Raw genomic sequence first — 22,765 nt, 5'->3', positions numbered from 1 at the left:
GCTTATAAAAAAATATTCTAGTAATTTTAAGCAATTCTTAATAAAATTCTCTGACATATACATGCTCTAGTAAACAGTAAAAGAAACAGTAAACAGTAAAAAGAGGGTCCGTTTGTTTTTAAAAGATACCGGAAAACGCAGCGTTTCATTAAAAGGAGAAAAACTAAAACTTCGTGTGACCGTGATGAGTCTCCTTCCTTCCTCTTCTTCGGTGTTCTAACTTCCCTTCTTCTTCTCTGTCCCGATAACTCCTTTTCCCTCTTCTTCTTCTTCTTTATCCAAGCTATATCGATCCCAACCGAAAATCGTGAGTTTCTTTGAATTGATTTCAATTTTAGGGTTCATAAGTCAGAATCATGTTAGGGTTTTGTTCGTTTTCTAGAATTGATTTCGAATTTAGGGTTGAGATTGATGGTTTGGTGTAGAACCAAATGAACTGATGTTTTGATTTAGGTTGGATTGATTTAGATTTTATGCGTTTTTTTTTGTTGCTGTTTTCGTGAATTTTTTCAACCGCCATCTTGACAATCATGGATAATTGCTGTGAAAATTTTGAGGCAATCTGTTCTTTCCTCATCTGGTTAGGTTTTGGTTGATCCTTTGAGCGGCTTGATCAGGAAGAGAGAATTAAACGAGATGTCAAACAATCCGAAGATCACATGTGTATCTTCGTCGCATCAGAATCTGGTGGAGAAGCTAATGGAACTCCAGGAGAGGTTTTGTCATCTTCAGGCTGCCAGGAAAGAAGGGCGGTTTAGTGATCATGCTATTTTGGAAGCCCAAATCTCTCAGAATCTCCGTGAGTGGCAAGCAGAACTCAGTGCTCCTTCTCCAGAATCTTCTCTTCTGGTTCGTACACCATTACCAAAACCTTTTTAACACTCGCTGGTGATGTCTTAGTGTCTCGTAGCTTGGCTGGTTTCTCTATGAATTGAGACCAACTTGCAGGAGTAGCTTCGTTGGATGAGAAATATTCGTTTTTGTTTTTTGTTTACTTTGATTTTGTGGTGATTTAGCTCTTTTCTATTTCTAATAATATGTTTCAGGGTGGAAGTATTAGCCATTTCTCTGAGGAGATAGCCCGTCTGTTGAAGCTAAACGACGAGGAGGACGATGCAACTAGTTCGCTGAAGGAACACTCTGCGCCAAAGCCCGAGGGTTTTGCTCAAAGCTTGTGCCCTCCAGAACACTTGGAATGGACAGATGAGCCTTTTATTCAAAGTCCTTTCAACGTAAATTTCTCCAGTGGTTTTGAGGTGAGCTAGCTACTCTTTTAGCCTGGTCGCAACATTCATTGGGGTACTACAAGTTTCTTGGTCAGATTGATAGTGACTATGACAGTCTCTGATAGAAGGATTTTTCCAAATTATCTTCTATAATGTTTTGCTTAAACATATTTCCCATGAATGTCGAGATTCTCCGCACTTGTCTCTTGGTTTTGGATTGTTGGTTCCATGCTTCTAAAAAATTTTAACACCAATGATTCGACTTTCTATTTGATCTCTACATTCTTGCTTTAGTTTTATTCTGTATCAATTTTCTAACAGTTCATCTTTTCTATATCAGGATGCTGTTAATAATACCGAAACACATGACCAGCAACTCCATTTTGCATTTCAAGAGTTCGATTCAAGCATAAACCCTCCTGATTTCCATGACCAAAAACTCAACAACTTGGATATAACTTCTCAGCTGGATTACCATCTTTCAGAAGTGCGCCAGGAATTCAAAAACAGCTCTTCCGTTAAGCTTGATGGTTCTGGCGAGTTTGAAAGTTTTGCTGAATTTACTCCTCCATCAAGTGTCCGTGTGCCTCCTTCTGCCTTTTTGGGACCAAAGTGTGCACTATGGGATTGCGCAAGACCTGCTCACGGCTCTGACTGGTACCTGGACTACTGCAGTGACTACCATGGGAACCTGGCTCTTAATGAAGATTCGCCTGGCACAGCACCTGTTTTAAGACCGGGGGGCATCAGTTTGAAAGATAATCTATTGATTGATGCTCTTCGTGCAAAGACTCTGGGTAAGAATGTTGGCATCCCAGTGTGTGAAGGAGCTGTTAACACAAAATGCCCATGGAACGCAGCAGGTGAGAGCATATACACATTGGCCCTCTAGAGTCTTGTTTTGCATCTCTTCATCCTTTGTAGTTCACCATTTCATTGTCTCTTTGAAATGAAAAACCAAATGCTGAGTCTCTGAGTTTAGCCTGACCACCCTTTTCCTAATTGTTTATACTTTGCAGAGCTATTTCATCTTGAACTGGTCGAGGGTGAAACGATTAGAGAATGGCTCTTCTTCGACAAACCCAGAAGAGCATATGATAGCGGAAACCGAAAGCAAAGATCACTTCCAGATTACAGCGGACGAGGCTGGCATGAATCAAGAAAACAACTGATGAAAGAACAACAAGGCCAGAAGAGATCCTACTATATGGATCCACAACCTCCTGGTCCCTATGAGTGGCATCTCTTTGAATACCAGATCAATGAATCTGATGAATGTGCCTTATATCGACTAGAACTCAAACTAACTAATGGAAAGAAGAGTCCTAAGGCAAAGGTTGCCAAAGACCCTCTAGCTGATCTGCAGAAGAAGATGGAGAAAATGGGACAGTTAACACCTGAGGTGGCTTCAGACAAACCCTCTCCTCCAACCAAAAGGAACAGTTGATCTTTGCGCCTTTTTATCTTGAGAATTCTGAGATGAGTTGTAAATTCTTTTAGCTTCGTTTATTTTTCCCTCTGAAACCATTAGTATTGTGTCAAAAAAGTTTGTACTGTCATCAGTATTCCAAAGTTCAGAGATTACTCATAAGTTTCAAAGCTAAAATGTCACATCTCAACTTGAGCAAAACTTTCTTCCTGTTAATTTTGGGCAATTTCTGATTCAAGTTTGTTTTTTTTTTTTTCAATGGCATGTTACTTCATTGGGCTCTCAATCGTAAATCAAAATTCCTGGTCTGGATTTGGAAGTAAAAGGGAAAATCATATAAATAATAGAAGAGTTTTCTTTCTCTTGGCAAGAAACTGTTCACGAATTTGATATCCATGTATGTATTCACTAAATGCAACATCTCTCTCAAGCAGCCAAATCGTTTCCGCAAGCTATGAATTGGTCGAAACCAAGATAAAAAGTATTCATGGGTAGCGTAACCCAACATTAAAATTTAAAAGCCCAAAGCCCACTTATGAACAGTTCGGCGAGTCTTATTTAAACGGCAACGTTTCATGCAGATACGGGTCAACCAACGGGTCAACGGATGTTTTTAGTGACAAAACCCAAAAACTGGGAAAAGAAAAACAGCAAACATGTCGAGAAACAAGTTTACGCTGCTGCACTGCGTGTCGTCTTTTTTACTCGTCGTCTCCGGCAAGTCGACCTCTCCCCTCGTCGGTGTTCATCCATTAGGTTTGATTTCTTCGAATTTTCTTCTCACAAATTTGTATATTTTGCTTTTGATCTCTCATTCTTTTTATGTTCTACTTAAGCAGATGAAAAATATTTCGACTCAGACATTATCAGATGCAAAGATGGTTCCAAATCATTTCCTAGAGACCGTCTCAACGACAACTTCTGCGATTGTCTCGACGGCACCGATGAGCCTGGTACTCACTTCCGTTCACCTTTCCTTCAACCTAATTTCACGAAATTTAGCAAATTTTTAGAATACAGAGAGCTGAGATTTTTGCCAAGATACGAAATTTAGCAACTTTCTGATAGTTCTTTGGCTATAGTATCTGATTAGTGATTCCATGTTTGGGTTCTTCTTAGATTGATTGATTGATTGCATCAATGCGTTTACTTCAGGAACTTCGGCATGTCCAAATGGCAAATTTTACTGTAGGAACATAGGAAGTTCTCCAAAGTTTGTTTACTCTTCTCGTGTGAACGATCGAATATGTGGTCAGTAACATCTTCTGAATCTTATATACTACAATGATTCTCGTTTAAGCTCTCTTGGTGAATGATCTTCTCTAGAACACCGATTAACATTTGTCTTTCTTAGATTGCTGCGATGGAAGCGACGAGTACGAAAGTGGCATTCATTGTCCCAACACATGTATAATGGGTGGTAACGTTAACTATATCTACAAACCTAGAACTGACCGTAAATCTATTGATAGGCAACTCGGTTCAACAATAGATCCAAAGGGATCGAAAACCACAGTTAATCTTCAGGAGATGGTCAAGAATCTCCAAGGTTCTGCAACTCCTTTTGAGAAAGCTAGTTTCTTATGTTTGATAATCGGATTGTCGAGAGCAAACAAAAACAAAATTGTTGTTATCTGCAGGTATGAAGCTTGTCTTTGCCCTTCAGCTAGTTTTGATCAGTTTCTTGGTGATCTTATGGATGCTTAGGCGTCGTGCTCGGTGTAAGAGAAGACGATGTCTGCCGAAGAATGTTCATCCCAATAGATGAGCTAACTAACTCTTAGGGAACTCTGTGATCATATATATAGTTTCTTGAATCTTCTACGCAATTTCAATCATTGTTTTCATGTGTTGCTTTAAGGTTTGTCTTCGGACAAGAAACTATATTAAAGATTAGAATTGGATCGAACAAAAACATGTTGTGATCTGTGATCGCGTGTATTATTGTGGAACCGTAATCAATGTACGAAATACGGATGGTTTTCGTATGATTTAAATGTTTCTGTTCTTAATTTCTCAAATTTTAATTAATTTATTAGTTAACATGATATATTTAACTATATACAGAATATATGTTCATGTTCATCCGTTATCTTCACAAAAATCTGAAACTGAAAGATGATATTGCTAATTAGAAGTTTTGATCTAATACAAAGTAAGATTGTGAATGCCACCACAACAATTTGAGCGTGAAATAGATTGAATAATTGAACCAAAAAATAAATAAAAAAATAAAAAGATTGCAATTTTGATTAGAAACAAAAACTCCCATTTACTATTCCTAATTTCCTACTTACTTTTTTGATCTGGAAAAAATGTACAGACGAAAACATCCGTACCTACACGATTGAAAGAATAAACAAGTTTGAATAGAAAAAAAAAACTGCTAAGTGTCCTACAGGGCTTCATGTGTGTGTGGTCTAGGAACATTATTTTGTTCCTTCTTCCTTTTATGTTTATGTCACAGCTCACTCTCTACTCTTAACTCTACTTTCTTCTTCCTCTCGACATCGATTTCCCCTTCATTAATCATACCATTAAATTCTTGGAGTCGAGCTCCCACAGGCGCTTCCAATGGATTCTCCAGACCAGATACATTCGCTTATTATATTATAGAATAGTCGTTTTTCGATATCTATATAGTAACAAGAGAATCCATTAAAATGTTAAAGGAGAAAAAGGATTTTGATCGAGGATATGACTAATATGATGATATTCATATAACGTATGACAAGGAAGTCACGTTGGTTTATTCGACTGAATTCTATAGAGAATATCGTATGCGATATATTGCTACCACTAACTTATGCATGTAATCATGTACGTAGGTTTATAAACTCTCGTACAAAAGTTATTAATTTACAGATATTGTTTACGTCAAAATACGAAAAAAATACTATAGAGATTAGATATGGCGCAGTACCTGTCAAAAAAATCAAATATGAAACAATTGTATTAGCTAGCTTTCCTATAATCATTTTTACTTTTTCTTCTTTCAAAAAAAAAAAAAAAACAAATAGAAAAACAAAAACAAATGTATTAGCTAACTTATCGCGTTATTCATAGAACAACATAATTAATTTAAGTTTTGATTGTTTGTTATACTATTTAGATAATTGTAACTATGTTTACATATGAAATTATATAAGTGCAAATATAACTTTTGAAGACAATACTATATATATACCACAAAACAAACTTGATTAGTTCCAAAGATGTCATCATTTCTTGATTCCTCCTCTAAATCTCTCTTACATAGATTATTTTGTAATTTTATATAAGGGAAAACAAAAACCAGTGGATGAGGAGAATTTCCAATAAAACCGTTGAGGCCTTAGCCTCTCTACTCGAGACAGCTGTTTCATAGCTGTCCGATCTCAATCTCTTCTTCCCCATGTGACCCTACTCAGAGATAATAAACACTTTGATCACATCGAATTCATTATGTTTCCCTTCATATATCTCATTCACTCATTTATCTCCTTAATTAATTCTCTTTTTTTTTGTGTGTGTCTTTCCTTCTCTATATATAACTACCATTTGTTAAACATAGCCATTTTGGTTACTCTTTTTCCGTTTTCTCCTTTCTTCCTCTCCTCCTTCCTTAATTTTCATTCTCAATCTTCCAATGGTTTAGGACGTTGTTCTGATTCTACTTTCCATTTGCCTCAAATTTTCGTTTTTTTCTTTCTTTCCTTTGTTTTCATTCTAGGTTTTTGGTTTCTGAATTGGGTTTTAACGTTAGTTTTTCTTGTAATTAATAAAGGTTTTTTTTTTCTTTCCTAAATCCTTGTAAATTGATCAGATTTGTTTTTGTTGGTAGAAACTTATTTGCATAGAGATCGATACAGAAATTCTCTTCAATGGCACAACTCCCTCCTAAAATCCCAAACATGACACCACATTGGCCTGATTTCTCTTCCCAAAAGCTCTCTCCTTTCTCCACCGCAGCCGCACCCGCCGCTACAACCGCTTCAGCCGTTTCCGTACAAAACCCCTCATGGGTCGACGAGTTCCTCGACTTCTCAGCGTCACGTCGCGGCAACCACCGTCGCTCAATCAGCGACTCCATCGCGTTCCTCGAAGCTCCTGCCGTCACAGGCCACGTCAGCATCGAAAGCCACCACTTCGATAGGTTCGACGACGAGCAATTCATGTCGATGTTCACCGACGACGACGACGACTTGCGTAATAATCTGTCACATAGCAACAACAACAACAACAACAAGAATGTGGGGGCCACTGGCTCTTCATCGAATACATCCACGCCGTCCGATCATAACAGCTTTAAAGACGACAACAAAGAACCACCGTCCGATCATAACGCGAAAGATAACAACAACAGTAACGACGAAGTCCAGAGCCAATGCAAGACGGAGCCAGAGGATGGTACGGCGTCGAATAATAATTCCGGCGATAGCTCCGGCAACCGGATTCTCGATCCCAAAAGGGTTAAGAGGTAAAACTTTATTTATCATCGTCCTACTTTTGCAAACCCAAGATCATGCATGCACGTACAATTTTATTAACCCATATCAGATTATGGTTAACAGAATACAAAATAAATAGAAAATCAATTCTTATTAGCATCACTTTTTTTATATAAACTAAATCAGCGTCACATCAATAATAATTTAAGCTAAGCCTTTTCACAAAAAAAATTATAAAATTATTTAAATTCGAATAAATTTTCTGAATGGTTCTACAGAATATTAGCAAATCGGCAATCAGCACAGAGATCAAGGGTGAGGAAACTGCAATATATATCAGAGCTCGAACGTAGCGTCACTTCATTGCAGGTATATACATTTACACTTTCTTAACTAAATTATTTAATTATGATGATAGTTAACCTTAAATCGTTTTTTTTTTGTCGACTAAACGTTTTTCTTTTTTGTGAAAAAATGAAATTAAAGGCGGAAGTGTCAGTGCTATCGCCAAGAGTTGCGTTCTTGGATCACCAGCGTTTGCTTCTCAACGTCGACAACAGCTCTCTCAAGCAACGAATCGCTGCTTTAGCCCAAGACAAGATTTTCAAAGATGGTACATTTTTTCTTTTCCTTTTTCCTCTTTAATTTCATAGACCTATTATTATTTTCCCTACATTTTTTTTAGCAAACTTTAAATATTCGAGAAACTATATATATCTTTCAACGAAATAATACAGTTTCTCACTGACAATATATGAGCACGCCCAAAAAAAAAAATTCTATAGAGATACAAAGAATTGCTGACAAAATATTTATAAAAATAATTGTAATAATAATTCGCAGCACATCAAGAAGCCTTGAAGAAGGAAATAGAGAGACTTCGACAAGTGTATCAACAACAAAGCCTCAAGAAAGTAGAGAATGTAAATCATTCACCGGCGACAGGAGTCGGAGCTACTTCGGCCGTCGACATCAAGCCGTCTATTGAAAAAGAGCAGCTCCTCAATGTCTGATAAGTCATCACAATCAACTACATTCTCACTTTTCTTGGCAAAATTTCTTGACTCTAAAAATCTCTTTGGGTCAAGAATTGTAGATGGAGCAGGCCTTGTTTTTTTGAAATTCTTATCACATTTTTTTTAAAGTTGTGATGAATCTAATCTGATGTATCTTATTTTTTCTCTAGTTTTTATGTCGTTTTCTTTTCCTGGGGTTAATGGAGGGGAAGTCATTGTTGTTTGTACAAAGATCTAGTTGATTTCTTGTTTCTCTTTCTTTCTTTCTGGGAGTGTATAAAGATAAAAGATTTGTGTACTAATCAAAATTTCTTCTAATAGTTTTATTTGTTTATCATTTTCTACTCTATGTTACATTTCTTCTTGCAAAAAAATAAGCATTGTTCCCAGTTTTATTAGATAGGTTAAACAAGAACTATACTGACAAACAAAAAGAGGAACTCTCAATTTAAATTAGTCTATAGACATTTACAGTATGAACAAAAAATTACAAAATGAAAGCAGAAATTGTTTGAACGGCTAAAATTAAATATGTATAATGGTTGTTACTTTTTTCACCTTTTTCTGTCTCAACAGTTTTGTACACTATTATAGGAATATGTCACTTAACGACATAATAAAACAATATGTTGTTACGTCATATAGAATTTAGATGGTAAAATCATATGGCATATCCACTTCTGTAAGAAAAGGAAAGATGAATGAAATGTATCAACTTTACTGTACTGTTGTACAAAATGTTTTTTCCTTATTAAGAGTAAAACAATATGTTTTTTCCATTTTTTTCCATATTAAGAAAAGGAAAGCTCTTACCAAGCAAATTCTTAAACTATGAATAATATTCTGTTTTTTTACTTAGGATATACTTTAATTATTTCATATTTCCCCCCTTCTAAATGAATAATATTCTTGTGTTTCAAAAGATGAAAAAAAAATACGAGTCTAGAATATTATAAAGGAGGGTAACCTGTACCTTCACCATAGAGCATTGTAATGTACTGTAATGAATATGAATATAATTCTATTAGGAAATTTGAGATGTTGTTCTCCAATTCAAATCCTCATTCAAGAGAAGACTATCAAGTTTACCAACAGCGATTTACTATGATCTAAATTTATTAAAGAAACAATAGACCAAATTAAAAACTTCGGAATTTTCTAATTACTTAAATTTGACAACCTAATTCGTGATCGAAATTGTGTGTTTGGATTGGTATACCTTTTTGCATTCAGTTTAGGAATTGGGGTCGAAATTGGTCCCTAAAAAAATCTTATGGAATGAAAAGGAACGAAAAGAAAAGTGGAACGCATGTGGACACATCTGAAGGCTAAGCTGTGAGTTCACGTGATGTGTTCCTTGACTGGACCACTAGGCTCTCGTAACATAATTGGTTTTGGTTTTTATTGTTTTTCTCATTGTTTTTGGTATTTATTTCCAAAGATTTGGTTTTAAGTTTCTTTTAGCAAATGGGTGGTATGGTATACTGGACCAAATGGTCACAATTGATATATTGACATTTAATTTCATATTTTCTTTTTGAAATTAAATGGTTCAAAACGATATGAGACGGTCACAACTCACAGTTCAACTCGAAGAAAGAAGAAATATAACAAAGAAAGCTCCAAAGTTTGGAAATACAATTTCAAAAACGGACACATCCATTGTTATCTTTGTTTCTATAGAAAATCTCTGAATTCAGTCACATTTTTGAAAAAATGTTAGTCCACACTTACCAATTCAATTAAGAGAGAAGACTGAAATTTTGTTGACAAGAGTAGTGTTCAATAGATGATTTGATCGCTACTATTTTAAGCAGCAAAAACACTTGACCAGAGTTAAAAAGACACTTAACGCTTAGTTAAGTACATGGGCCACGACAAAAAAAGTACATGGGCCAAAGGATTTTAACACGGCCCAAATTTTGGTTTAACTGAAAATTATGGAGTTCAATAACGGGTTGAGTCCAAAATTACATATTTACATTATTCGCCCGCATCTCTTTGTTTCTTTCAGATTCACTCATCTTCTTTCTCTGGGAGTAACTCTCAGATCTTTCGTGTTTTCGACATATCACACACCTCTTTAGCTTTCTCGCTAAAAGAGGAAATCGTTCTATCTCTCGGAAAATGACCGGGAATTCTCCCTCTCAGCCTCATTGCCTCCTAATCCATCTCTCTATCGGCGGCTGCTGCGCAGTTCGGTGGATAGATAATAGAGACGGAGCTCTGGTGCGTGACGAAGAACAACGCGGAGGATTCAGCAATCCAAACGTCCATTGACTGGGTCTATGGTCCAGGAGGCGCCTATTGCGTCGGGATTCAGCTACGATCTTTCGGATGTCCTGAAGAACGGCCTCGCAGATAAAAGCTTGAGACTTTAGTAACAACGCAGCTGTTACTTCCCTTAATCCTAGTAAGCTTACATTTTCTTTTGTGTCAAATTTGTTGGAGTGATGTATAGGTCCTATAGGGTAGTCTTTAGTTATGAAAAATGCAAATTCGATTATGAATGACATTGTGAATTGATTGTTGGAAGTTTGATGCATTTTGTACTGTTCGTTGAAATCAATTTCCCATCTTTGTTTTCAGGTCAGGGAACATTCAAATTCTCTTCAAGGTAATTAAATTATGCACATTTGTATTGCGATTTAGCCAGCATTCGTGTGTTAGTTTCAGGCTGTTTGGAGCAATTTTGGTCGATCTGAGGCTCTTTTCAAAAATGTCATAAATAATTTATAGTTTGATGGCTTTTGGTTGAAATCATGAGTAGCTCTATTCATTAGTTTCTGGCTATAGAAGGATGAAAGTTACTTCATTTTTCTCGAGGGTTGCTTTTGATCTTGGCAAATGTATTCTTCGTATCAATTACTTTGCAGTTGCAAAAGCTATTAAAGGCAAATCATCTGAAACGTTCTCATTCTCCATAGGGCTACGTAACATTGAGCATATCAATAGCTAAGGAATTGAACAATGGCAATATCTCGGATGCCACCTCAAAGCAGAGAACAACTGCATTAGATTACTCTGATTTAAGCCGAGCAAGACGGATATTCGGCAGCTCAACGTTGACCTTCATCATTTTAAGCCACAGTGTGACGATGACACTGATCCTTCATCATCATTAGCTACCGCTTGGGGATTGAAGGAAACATTTTTTGATCTCTTCCTTTCCCCAATCCTCAGCTTTATGTAATTACAAATGTTTCTGCATCTTTAATGGATCTTTGATACTTAAGCTCTCTACTCTCTTACCAAGGTGAAGAGTTCACTAGAAAAGTATCAACATTAATCAATATGTATCTTTTGACTAACATATAAGCAGTGTTACATCACACAAAAATATATCAACAAAAAAAAAAAAAAACAGAGATTTAGTACAAAAAAGGAGTAATAGTATACATTAAAGATTATCCATGTATGTATGATTTATATGCAGAGTATGTATCTCTATGTTTGACTCAATGTCTATCAAGATCCGGTACATGATCTTGGTCAACACAAGAATGATTGATCATGTTCGAAGATCTTTCCCTTGTCAAGATCCTCTTAAACGAATTCAATCGCGAAACAGACGAGCCAACTGTTTTGTTACCGGACGAAGAAGATGCTGCAGCCTCCGCCGTCAAATTCACCCTAACTTCCTCCAACAACGGCGGTGCAGCACCGTCGCCGACTGGTCCTTCTCTCGGCTCAGGCTCAAGTCTCGGCCTTGGCTGAACTTCAGTCCGACAAACAGGGCAAGTGGAACAACTAGTGAGCCACGTGTCAATACAGTCGACGTGGAACATGTGTTTGCAATTCGGAAGCTCTCTCGCCGTGTCTTGCTCCTCCAACACGCTGAGACACACAGCACATTCAGTAGCAGCCACCACGTCACTGATGGTTCCAACGGTGAAAGTAGGCAGAGAAGCGATCAGTGTTGCGTTGAGGCCACGTTTTGGCGCCTGAAAAGGTTGGCGTGAAACGACGGGGAGGCCATTGAAAGCTTCTCTACGGCGGCGGAGAACGAATCTTGCGTAGAGATGATAAGTGAAGACGATGATGATAAGTACTGATAAAGAGACCACGGCGGCGAGCATGATCTTGCTGTTGAGATTGTAAGAAGAAGGATTTGGCCAGAACGTGTGGTGGTGTTGGTGATCGTTGAACCAGTGTTGGTCTCTGTCGTTGGAGCTCATTGTGTAAATTTTTTTTTTTTTCTTCTTCTTAGGTGGATGGAGAAGGATAGTGAACAGAAATTGTTACTAACTTCTGATGTTATTATATAAGGAATAAAGGACTCTTGAAATTTCTTCTTATTTATTTTTATTTTTTCTCCAAAGTTGATACTTTAGTTGGTGGGTGGAGAAAAATATCAAGTAGATAGAATAAGAAAGTTTGGGAGATAGCTACTTTCAAGGCTTGAAAATTCATCAATGTTGACTTTAACTTGGATTATATGGAAACACTAAACTCTATGGCTAATTAAGAACCAAAAAAAAATGTTTATACTTTAGCTCGTATAAATTCGTAAGTATTGATACGTTTATAGTTTAGAAATTATATATATATACATATATAAATTTGGAAGATATAAATTCCTATATAGACTTTGTGAAGTGAATCGCCAATAATGATTTTGAAAAAAATATTATAAAAATTAGTATTGAACAAAATATCCGAAATTCAAGATCCAATACGAGATCTAATCCGATTCAACATAATTATACAACCAAGCAAAAATAAATGATAAAAAGAAAACATAGAGGGAATACGACACAAAAGGGGAGTATAAATTATGTGGCTACAGAGAGTTACAAATAAAATGTGAAACGTGGCCGATACAAATATAAAGATGGGGCATCGATCTCGTCACCTAAAGATCTAATGTGGGCATCAAAAGCCAATTCAAACTAAAAGAATCAACAGATGTAATGTAATGACCAATTAGAATTTTTTTAAAGAATGTATGGGGCACGTGCCCCACCTTTCCCATACGATATAGATCTACCTCTGTCACCAATTCAGTGTACGAAGAGTAGTTGTTAACTTGTTATTTTGTATGGTACATATCTAAGCAGACATCCTTACTTTTTTTTTTTTTTGCCGACAAGATTCATCCATACTAAAAACTTTAATTTGTTTTAAATATGTAACCTTTTGATGTTTGTATCAAAAATACTATGTAGGGACCAGGAAACATATATGTCTTCTTTGATTTCATGCATTACAAATATGTACATTTGGTTAAATAAGATTGCATCCAACAGATTTTAGAAATGATAACACACGTTTTTTTGTCAACAAAAATGGTAATTCAGTGTTATCTCAATATATGCCTAGAAATAATGTAACATGTCCATGATCAGGAAAATACGAATAATATAAATTCAAACGTGTAAGGCAGATACGTGTAAAACCACATAGTTTGACTTGAAAGAAGAGTCTTCGGAGTACAAAACTGTCTGAATAGACAAATAGTTATATTACAAGTTCAACCTTTTTTATCTTCTTACGTTAATCAACATCGGCTTTGTACAAATGTCGATATTTACAGTAACATACAAAAGTGTGCCATTATATTTACATATACAAAAGATTTGAGTAAATAAACAAAAATTTTAAAAGAACAAGAGTAATTTTGTACTTGAATTAAAGATTAATGATTATGTATCCATTCATTGTCTTTCTAGATCCAATACACGATCTTGGTCAACGCGAGAATGATCGTTCCTGTTCGAAGATCTTTCCCTTGTCAAAATCCTCCGAAACGAATCTAACCGCATAACCGATGATCCACCAGTTTTATTCTCCGACGAAGACGCCGCCACAAAATCCAACGGCGGTGCACCGTCGCCAACTGGCCCTTCCCTAGGCTCGGGCTCAAGCCTTGGACTCGGCTCGACTTCAGATCGACAAACGGGACAAGTGGATTGCGTGGTGAGCCACGTGTCAACGCAAGTAACGTGGAAAACGTGCTTGCAGTTCGGTAACATCCTCGCCGTCTCTTTCTCCTCCATCAAGCTTAGACACACCGCACATTCCGTTGACGCCACATCACCGTTGACTTCAACGACGAACGTAGGGAGAGAAGCGAGGATTAGAGTGTCGAGGCCACGTTTGGGCGGCTGAGAAACGATGGAGAAGGGGAGGTCTTGGAAGGCGGATCTACGGCGGCTGAGAACGAATCTTGCATATAGATGAAAAGCGAAGACGATGAGGATAACAATAGAGAAGGAAACGATGGTGACGAGTAAGATCTTGCTGTTGACATGGTAAGAATGAGTCGTGTTTTGCCAGAACCGGTCTTCTGGATTGTCGGAGCTCATGACAAAGCGTTTTTTTTTTGTTTCGGTGGAACAAGAAACACAGAGAGTGATTACTATAAGTTAATAACACAAGTAATGGAGAGATTGAAGGGATCTTCGTTGTGTGATAAAATATGTTTTTATGTTAACCCCTTATGATTTTTTTACTTTTATTCATTCATCAAAGCATTATAATATGATTGGCGGGTCCGTGGATGGGACAAAACAGGCAGAGCAATACGGCAGAAGTAAGAGATACTCATAAACTCAAGGGACATTGTTGACTAATTACTCGGAATTGTTTTTAATTTAGAAAATCTAATCACATTCATGAAAGTCAGTTAGCATTGCAATCTTTTCCATTTTTTATACCATTAATACATAACATGACAGCAGCTATGAGAATTCTATAGAAATGATAAATTGACTAATACTATTTTTTCCCAATAATATGACTAGATATTGTAAATTGAGCATAGTCAAGAAAATACGAAAATTAAAAGTTATAACGTGAGGATTGGAGTGAGGCTTCGTGTGGGAACCATATAGTTTAACTTGGAGAAAGTCTCTGTAACAGACAAACATGTTTGTAATAGTCTATTACAAGTTGCGAATATGTTACACATTCAACTCCTTTTTTGTTTCTTTTCACACGCTAGCTTCTCTTTTATTCCTTGTATATATGATAAAGTCAATAAATTTTAGCTTCAACATATGTTTATATATTTCTCCATGTAATTATGTAAAGACAACAGTGAACATACAGTATAAATTTTTCCTTATATGATATTTGTACTTTCGTTGGAAAAAAAGAACAACATATTTGTACTTTCATATAGCACTTTCTTTTATCTTATTATTATTATTTTTTTCAAGGACGAGGGCCTCATATTGTTAGGTTGGTATAAATGGCCATATAATACTTTCCCTAATCTCTATGATCTTGGCCCGGACCATATGTCACTAGTTAACAATTTCGTTAGCCATATGGCATGAATGATGTTGCATAGAGCCGTATGAATAGTAAATACCATACATATGTGAAGTATATGATGATGACCAAAAAAAAAGAGAAAATATGAAAATATTTGATAATTTAGATAGAAATAAACTACTTCTGAAACCAATGAGATAAACAAATCCAAAGACCAAATCAGCGTGAAGTGATTTAGATAAAATAAAGCTAATTCTGAAACTAGTGAGATTAACAAATCCAAAGATCAAAACGGTTAAAATTCATTTAATGGTGGAATCAACCATAAATCGTCTGTGTAATATGACGGCGGGTTATCCAATTTCCTTTTTTTGTTTCAAGAGTCTAGATTCTACTTAACAAACATGTTTCCTTTTTTTTACCCTATCGGCTTATCAAATACGAAAACAATTCACATATTCTTCAATTTCAATCACAACTCAACAAACTACTTCTTTCTGCTCTCCACATATCCTCAAATTCAGATTCCAACTAGGGTTTTAGGTCGCAGGGAAGTGAGTAAAACACGTTTCTGTCAATGGAGTTTATGAAATCCTTAGGAAAAGGTTCGTATGGTTCCGTGGATCTCATCAGATTCACAAAACCCAACGGTTCAGATCCGTACGACCAAGCCGTGAAAAGCTCTTACGCAAAGGACTATGAGTCTCTCTACAAAGAGTTTCAGATTTTGTCTAAACTCAGAGATTGTCCGAGAATCGTGCGAACCTTCGGAACATCTCTGTCGAGAGGTGTCAACGATTACGGAGTCAGAGTTTACAGAATGTCGATGGAGTACGCAGCTGCTGGAAGTTTAACTTCTTTCATGGAAACAAGATCATTGCTGCATGATTCGATGATCAGAGATTTCACTCGTATGATACTACAAGGACTTATCTCTGTTCATAATCACGGTTATGTCCACTGCGATCTCAAACCGGAGAATCTCCTTGTGTTTCCACGTCACGAATACGAAGAAGACGGTGTTGGTGGACTTAAATCATCATATGAATTGAAGATCTCAGATTTTGGTATGTCGACGGAAGTTGGAAAGGAGTCGAAAGCTTGGGAGTTTGATTCTCCTTATTTGGGAACGCCTCTTTACATGTCGCCGGAATCTGTTCACGACGGCGTCGCCGAGAAAGAGTTAGACTTGTGGTCATTAGGTTGCATTGTTTTGGAGATGTATACAGGAGAACTGCCATGGCCGTTCGAAGATTCTAAGGAGCTTTTGCCTGTTTTGTTGAATGGGAACGCACCTGAGATTCCACAGTCTCTACCTTGTGACGCAAGGCAGTTTCTACAAACGTGTTTTGCAAGAAATCCAAAGGAGAGAGGAAGCGCTTTGGAGTTATTGAAGCATCCCTTTCTCCGGAAAGTTTCCGATCAGAAGAAGGTGAAGGTTACCGGCGCCGGAGCTAAGAGAAAGTCGGTTGTGGAGTTAAAGTCGAAAGATATTGCAAAGAAGCCCCCAAAAGTGAAGATTGTTCCACCTAAGACCCCACAGTTTAAGAAAAATTTAAATAGACCCTTGAAGCTGAAGATTATACCTCCGAGACCTCCATGATGCAATATCGTTCCTGTTCTGTAGATTGTGTCACTATTCGTCTTTTTTACTTGGTAGTAGGTGTTGATCAAGTTAATCACACGGTGATATAAGTTGTAAGGGTTTTAATTTGCCAACAATGTATGGTATTAAATCAAGTATCAGTTCAATTCTATTTTTTCTTTCTGTTTATTTTTATTTTTCATTATGATGGTGCCTTACTGATTAACATGCTGTCTGGAGTTTCCTTAACAGTCCTAGTCTTGCAGAGAGTATAATATAGTTTGTGTAAAAATATGCAACGTTAGTAAATCATGGTTTTACTTAAGTAGTACTTATACTGAAATCGGGTTTCTCCTTTTTGGACAAAGATGAAATCGGTTTCTCTATAGTAAGCTAAAAAATACAAAATCGGTTTGGATTTCGTCTAACGGTTAAAATAAGAAGACTAGTGACGTTAAGAAAATGAAATAAAATAAGAAGAGCAATTAATCCAATTTGTATGTAAACAACTTCCGGTTAGGTTTTTAACATTGTTTTAGTTTGGTTTTTAACAATTTGTACGTAAACAATGGAGAAACAAGATTAAGTTCTTGCTTGAGAAACCTTGGACTCGTTCGATAATGCAATTAGGGAAGTTCGTGTTAAGTTTTTTTTTTTTTTTTTGAATTAAGTTTCTCCATAATAATTAGGGAAATTCGAAGTTAGGGTTTGTAATTCACACTCAGTCCTAGATAATTTCTCTGTGATCGAAGAAACTCTGTTATTTTGTTGATGCATTTCTGATTTTCTATATCTAATACTCCGATTCTTTCTGATTTTCGTTGGTAAATGATAGCACACTATTTCAACGATTTTTGTTATTACTTTCAGGAAGTTTTGGAAACATGGATATTCCCTTGCAAAGAGCCAACCTTGTGGAGATAAATGATCTGACATTTTGTGCGCATTTTATTCCTACTATAGACTCCTGCATGTAACAATACCTCTTGTATCACTCTATTATTCAAACAAGCAATATAAATAGGTCAAATTCGACAATATCAAGCTACACAGGCACATGATCAATGTCAATCCACTTGAGATTTATTTTTTATTTAAAAAAAAAAAACTCTTTTGATGTTCAAAACAATATATTATTTATGGGAGTTATTGTGATCGTTAACATAAGTTGAGTTAATATTTAATGATCATGTAAGTTTCTTATTAACAACACCTTTGTACCACATAAACCAATCATTCTTGGAGATAACACAGCTCGAATTCCAGTCATTTGTGTCCTTCAAGATTTTATCTTCTGAGATAGTTTAATCGCTTATAAAAATCGAATATGGTTTCAACAGTCAAATCAGATCAAAATACTGTAGTCCATATTTAGATAATGGGATAAAAGGTTTGGAACCCAAATGATAGCTTCTGCGTGATACCTAAAACAGAGTATCTACGTAACAGAAGCTGTATCGGAAAATTCTCTTTGCAATCCATACATCCCATAGTAAAACACTCTACTTATAGTTTTACTTGGTTATACACTTCCACTCATCACTCATCTAAACCCACACTTGTCGAAGAAGCTCATATCTTGCATTGGAAGTCGCTGAACCAGTAAAATCACTCAATTTGTCGACGATGGATGTAAGAGGAGAGTCCAGTTCTTCAAGCTCCTCGTCGCTCGTGTAGCCTTTTCTCTGTATCATAGACAAATTCCTTGACAATTTTCCTGCAGACTCTACAACTTTCTCAGCTACATCCGTGGTCGATGGAGGCATGTAAGAAACAGAGGAAGCTGCATAAGGGAAGCTTGCTTCTGATAGCTGCCCATCATCACCATTCCTCTGGATATATAACATAAAAAAGAATAATGTTATTACCTACTTTATGGATTGTGAGAAGAAAGAGAATCCAAACTTTGAATATGTTTTGTACCTCGGCAGCATTAAGCTCTTCTAGGACAGCTCCGGGTACATGATCTGGACAGAACTCATCAGGAGTGAAGTTGCATAGTATTCTTTTGATGAGTGGAAGACTGATTGATGGGCATATCTGTTTGTACGTAAAACCAATAAATCAAGGACAAGAAAGCTCGATGAAGCTCGTGAATGTAAGGTGCCAAACCAAGAACAAAAGAATGACTAAGAAGATTATACGTAGAAGACAAACCTCTTCTCTAATGGATCTTTCCATAAGCATGTCTTTTGGGAGCATAAGAAGATCACTAAGTTCATTTAACAAAACAAAGGCTTTACGATCACTGCCTTCACTTTCTAAATGACCATCTTCGCTGTTTCTTTTCTCTTTCGCTAAAGTATCGTCCGAGTTCATGCCAAACATTTCAGTGAGGCATCTCGACCAACTCCCAATCTGCAAGTGGAAGAATATTGTGTCATTAGATTAGTCAACATTTATTCACTTCTCTAACGGCTATGAAAATTTGAGCTTTGATTCATGTTAGTTACCGCGTTTTTGAGTTGTGCCCCTGATCCAAAGCTTAACTCTCCAGCAGGAATAGGCAGAACTCTAGAATCAAGGATAGGATCAGAGACAGGATCCGTTGGAATCTGATGTTCTGACTCGCGCAGAATAGCATTGAACATTGCTACATCGAATCTACCGATACACTTCTCCATCACCTGTTTTAAAGAAGACAGTAAGAATATGATTCTTGTGTCTTGGCCTGAGCATGAAACAAATGGAAAAATCTGATTACCATTCTTGCCAATAAAGATAAGCAACCACATTCATGTCCTCCACCTCGCATAGTACAAAGCCGTTGCAGAGCATCTCGGAAAGCATTTTTCCATAGGCTTATCGAAAACGTTCCTTGCTTCTGATCACCCAATGAAGATCCCATCAGTTTCTCATTCGCTGATGAGTCATTTTCAGGGGATTGCATACGAGGAGTAAATACCTGAAAGATAGGAGAAGAAGAAGAACAAAAGTGAGACGCTTAATTAGAAGCTCATTTTTAACTAGGAACATTTTGTTTATACCTGCCACCAAACAGACTCTACGATTCTAGAGAAAACCCAGAGTTCAATTTTCTCGAGTGCAGCAGTAAATGTTTCAGTTTCTTGCCAATCCTCCAAAAGCTGTTGAAGACCATTCTTCCATCTCAGGTTTGTTTTCTTCCCTGAATCACCATTTTCACTCCCGTTTGATTCAGAGCTCTGTGTGATGCGAGACTTACCAAACGCTTGCGAAACGATCTCCCTCAAAGCTATGATGTTCGATAACCAGAAGGTCAACCTAATACATGTAGGAATCCAAGAGAAAGCAAAATACAAATTATTTAGAAGATCCTGAAATTTCACTCACATGTCATAACATATTCTGCGTACCTCGAGACATCATTCCCACAAGATCTGGCAACCAAAACAAGACCAGAGACAGAGTTTCTAGCGATCGTAGCACGCTTTCCTCGAGTAAAATGCTTACAGGCATGAATGTAGATTCTAGAAATACGCCTAGCAGGCGTATGAAGCTTGTGTGAAGAGCTACAATGGTCTGGCACAACAGAATAGAGCGAAATCTCGAGTGCAGCAACTTCTCTAAGCTCCTCTTCAAGTTTCTCGATTCTCGTCTCCAGATTCTCAATCTTCTCTCTCGAAGATCCATCCTCAATGCTATTCTCTGTTACATCAGCCGCCTCGTTCTCACTTCCAGCACTAAGAGCACCATTCGAAGCATCTTCCCAGACATCGGCATTGTTACCTTCAAGAGCATCTGTATCGATGTTAGCACCTTTACATTCTTGTTCAGGATCAACACCTTTCCCCAAATCACAAACGGATCCACTTAAGTTATGCTTCTTCTCCGTTTTCTCTACAAGTCTGCGAGAATTTGATACTTGATGAGCATCTGCAGAGGCAATGGCACCATCATCATCATCATCCAAGTAACGAACATCTACAGTCTCGTAAGCCTCAGAGGGATCTGATTGTGTGGTTGAATCACTTGCTACTGTAGAGAGATTGTTAGACTCTTCCTTAGCATCCAAGTCCTTGTGTTTCTCTTGCTCTGATAATCGTTTCTGGCTATTAGTCTTCTGTAACTTCTGATCTTTTCTTACACTCTTAGTAGATCGCTTCGACTGGACATTGTTAGTTGTTCTTGCCTTCATCATGAATGAAACTCTTCCGATGCAGCCAAAGAAACAGTTACTTTCAGCTTCCAAGTGAGAAAACGATCCAAGAAGAATTGTGCAACCCTACACTCCAGAGAAGAAAGAAAAGAAAAAAATCTGTCGAAAAGCCTCGAAAGTAATGATTTTTAGATTGAGCAAGATGAGCTAAAGGATAAAAACACAGCTGGATATATTCATGTTCCTGAAAACGACACCACATGATGGAGGAAGAAAAGGACATAATCGGACTTGCTATATTTTGTCTGAATCTACTGTAGCAGTTGAGGCCCCAGCAACTTGTTCAAAGTTTGGTAAGATAGAATAATGGGTGCATTCACTTAATCTTAGGGATTCATAAGAATGATTTTTTTGTTTTGTTTTTTTGGTCTAATTTACAGAGTGATTAAAATTAACCAGACTTAACAAAATCCAGAGAATTTCAGGAACTGAATTTTCTGAAGTATCAAAAAATATATAGTAAGAAACAGAGAGAGAAACAGAGCATGAAATACAACCATGAGGACTAAAGAAATCAACAGGTAAAAAATGGGGGGCAAAAGAAAAGCAAATTACCAGTGACTGAAATTCTCCAGAAGCAACAGAACAGCAAAAGGAGAGAAGACTTTTGAGAAAGTGGTGTTTCAATGCGAAGTCATGACGAAACCCATTAGGTTGTCTTCCTCATCAAGACGGGTTACTTTAATCTACACAGAGTGAAGTCTACTCTCAGATTTGCGTCACTGAGATTAGCTGTCTTTTATCTGTAATCCATAATAAAGCTACTTTCTCTCTTGCTGTTACACTCTCTCTCTCTTTCACACACACTATATTGGGATATCCGAGTGCGGGAAGTTATGGTGCATTTTTGTTTATAATAAAAAAAAAAACATGGATTGTCTACTGGAAATAGCCGGTCAATTACCCGAAAAAGTAGCTTATCTTTTAAATGACCGTAGTGTCCTTGTCTCTTTCGTTTAAAACATCTGACTGACACCGACATCAAATAACGTACGATTACGAGTGTTCATAATTTTCATGAATTGGAATTTACGAATGAAAAGTTCTCATGTACAGAAGAAATGGATAAGAGGACAAACTTTCTTCACATGGCTTTACTATTGGAATCTTCTCAAGTCTCCAGTGAAAAATCATGTGAAGAGTGAAATGATCAGTTTTCTTACATTTTAAAAAGGCTCTATACTAAAACAGAGAAGACTATTAAACCACAGTAAAGGAAACTTATCAGAAGACTTTGGAACGACAAGCAATATATTACTCGAAATGGATTTATTCAATAGAAGGTCCATCGACCAGAACCTGTTAGAGATAGAGGTAGGAGCTGTCATGTTTTCAAAAACCTTCTCTACCCAGAGCTGAGTGAAGTTTCAATTCGAGACATATTCAAGTAATTGATCAAATTCCCATTGACACCAGTAGCCACACACATGCATAGACCTTTTTCGATATATTGAAACGAGTTCTCAACTCAGTATTTGCAAAAGAGACTCACCATTCAATATCCACACATTCTAATACATTGTAGACATTACTGAACTGTTTTAAGCATCCAGCACTGATGCAATGAGCAGTAAAAGCCTAGTAAATGCCACAAGTGAATATACTGAAATCTAGTTTTTCTGAATCTAACAAAGGCTGATGCCATACTCTACTCCAACCTTAACTGAATTTTTCAAGCATCCATCCAATACTGATGCAATGAGCAATAAAAGCCTTTCAA

General features: G+C 36.9%; 7 protein-coding genes across 7 annotated transcripts; 4 read left to right on the top strand and 3 right to left on the bottom strand.

Annotated features, from left to right (window-relative positions):
- Positions 1-174: 174 nt before the first annotated feature.
- LOC18027713 (transcription factor VOZ2) lies at positions 175-2,846 on the top strand. Its single transcript, XM_006411435.2, has 5 exons — positions 175-307; positions 586-849; positions 1,047-1,256; positions 1,567-2,089; positions 2,246-2,846. The coding sequence occupies exons 2-5, from the start codon at positions 637-639 to the stop codon at positions 2,671-2,673; spliced, it is 1,374 nt and encodes a 457-aa protein (XP_006411498.1). The 5' UTR covers positions 175-307; positions 586-636; the 3' UTR covers positions 2,674-2,846.
- A 395-nt stretch (positions 2,847-3,241) lies between these two features.
- Positions 3,242-4,642, top strand: LOC18027712 (glucosidase 2 subunit beta). The gene is made up of 5 exons (XM_024148171.1): positions 3,242-3,411; positions 3,495-3,608; positions 3,811-3,906; positions 4,010-4,204; positions 4,296-4,642. Exons 1-5 carry the CDS (start codon positions 3,312-3,314, stop codon positions 4,421-4,423), a joined length of 633 nt encoding a protein of 210 aa, XP_024003939.1. The 5' UTR covers positions 3,242-3,311; the 3' UTR covers positions 4,424-4,642.
- Positions 4,643-6,238: 1,596 nt separating this feature from the next.
- LOC18027711 (basic leucine zipper 34) lies at positions 6,239-8,365 on the top strand. Its single transcript, XM_006411433.2, has 4 exons — positions 6,239-7,114; positions 7,364-7,454; positions 7,572-7,698; positions 7,929-8,365. The coding sequence occupies exons 1-4, from the start codon at positions 6,519-6,521 to the stop codon at positions 8,096-8,098; spliced, it is 984 nt and encodes a 327-aa protein (XP_006411496.1). The 5' UTR covers positions 6,239-6,518; the 3' UTR covers positions 8,099-8,365.
- Positions 8,366-10,758: 2,393 nt separating this feature from the next.
- LOC18027710 (E3 ubiquitin-protein ligase ATL41) lies at positions 10,759-12,321 on the bottom strand. The gene has a single exon (XM_006411432.2). The coding sequence runs from the start codon at positions 12,277-12,279 to the stop codon at positions 11,560-11,562; it is 720 nt and encodes a 239-aa protein (XP_006411495.1). The 5' UTR covers positions 12,280-12,321; the 3' UTR covers positions 10,759-11,559.
- Positions 12,322-13,614: 1,293 nt separating this feature from the next.
- On the bottom strand, positions 13,615-14,532 carry LOC18027709 (RING-H2 finger protein ATL40). Its single transcript, XM_006411431.2, has one exon. The coding sequence runs from the start codon at positions 14,407-14,409 to the stop codon at positions 13,759-13,761; it is 651 nt and encodes a 216-aa protein (XP_006411494.1). The 5' UTR covers positions 14,410-14,532; the 3' UTR covers positions 13,615-13,758.
- Positions 14,533-15,899: 1,367 nt separating this feature from the next.
- On the top strand, positions 15,900-16,925 carry LOC18027708 (mitogen-activated protein kinase kinase kinase 17). The gene has a single exon (XM_006411430.1). It carries the CDS (start codon positions 15,900-15,902, stop codon positions 16,923-16,925), a length of 1,026 nt encoding a protein of 341 aa, XP_006411493.1.
- Positions 16,926-18,263: 1,338 nt separating this feature from the next.
- On the bottom strand, positions 18,264-21,860 carry LOC18027707. The gene is made up of 8 exons (XM_006411429.2): positions 21,601-21,860; positions 20,243-21,111; positions 19,895-20,150; positions 19,612-19,812; positions 19,361-19,534; positions 19,065-19,265; positions 18,831-18,947; positions 18,264-18,739 (listed from the first exon to the last, which is right to left on the bottom strand). Exons 2-8 carry the CDS (start codon positions 21,025-21,027, stop codon positions 18,455-18,457), a joined length of 2,019 nt encoding a protein of 672 aa, XP_006411492.2. The 5' UTR covers positions 21,028-21,111; positions 21,601-21,860; the 3' UTR covers positions 18,264-18,454.
- Between the last annotated feature and the right edge of the window lie 905 nt (positions 21,861-22,765).

This window comes from Eutrema salsugineum, unplaced genomic scaffold, assembly GCF_000478725.1.
Source record: "Eutrema salsugineum unplaced genomic scaffold, Eutsalg1_0 scaffold_10, whole genome shotgun sequence".
Classification (NCBI taxonomy): domain Eukaryota; kingdom Viridiplantae; phylum Streptophyta; class Magnoliopsida; order Brassicales; family Brassicaceae; genus Eutrema; species Eutrema salsugineum.
This window is presented reverse-complemented; position numbering and strand designations above follow the sequence as displayed.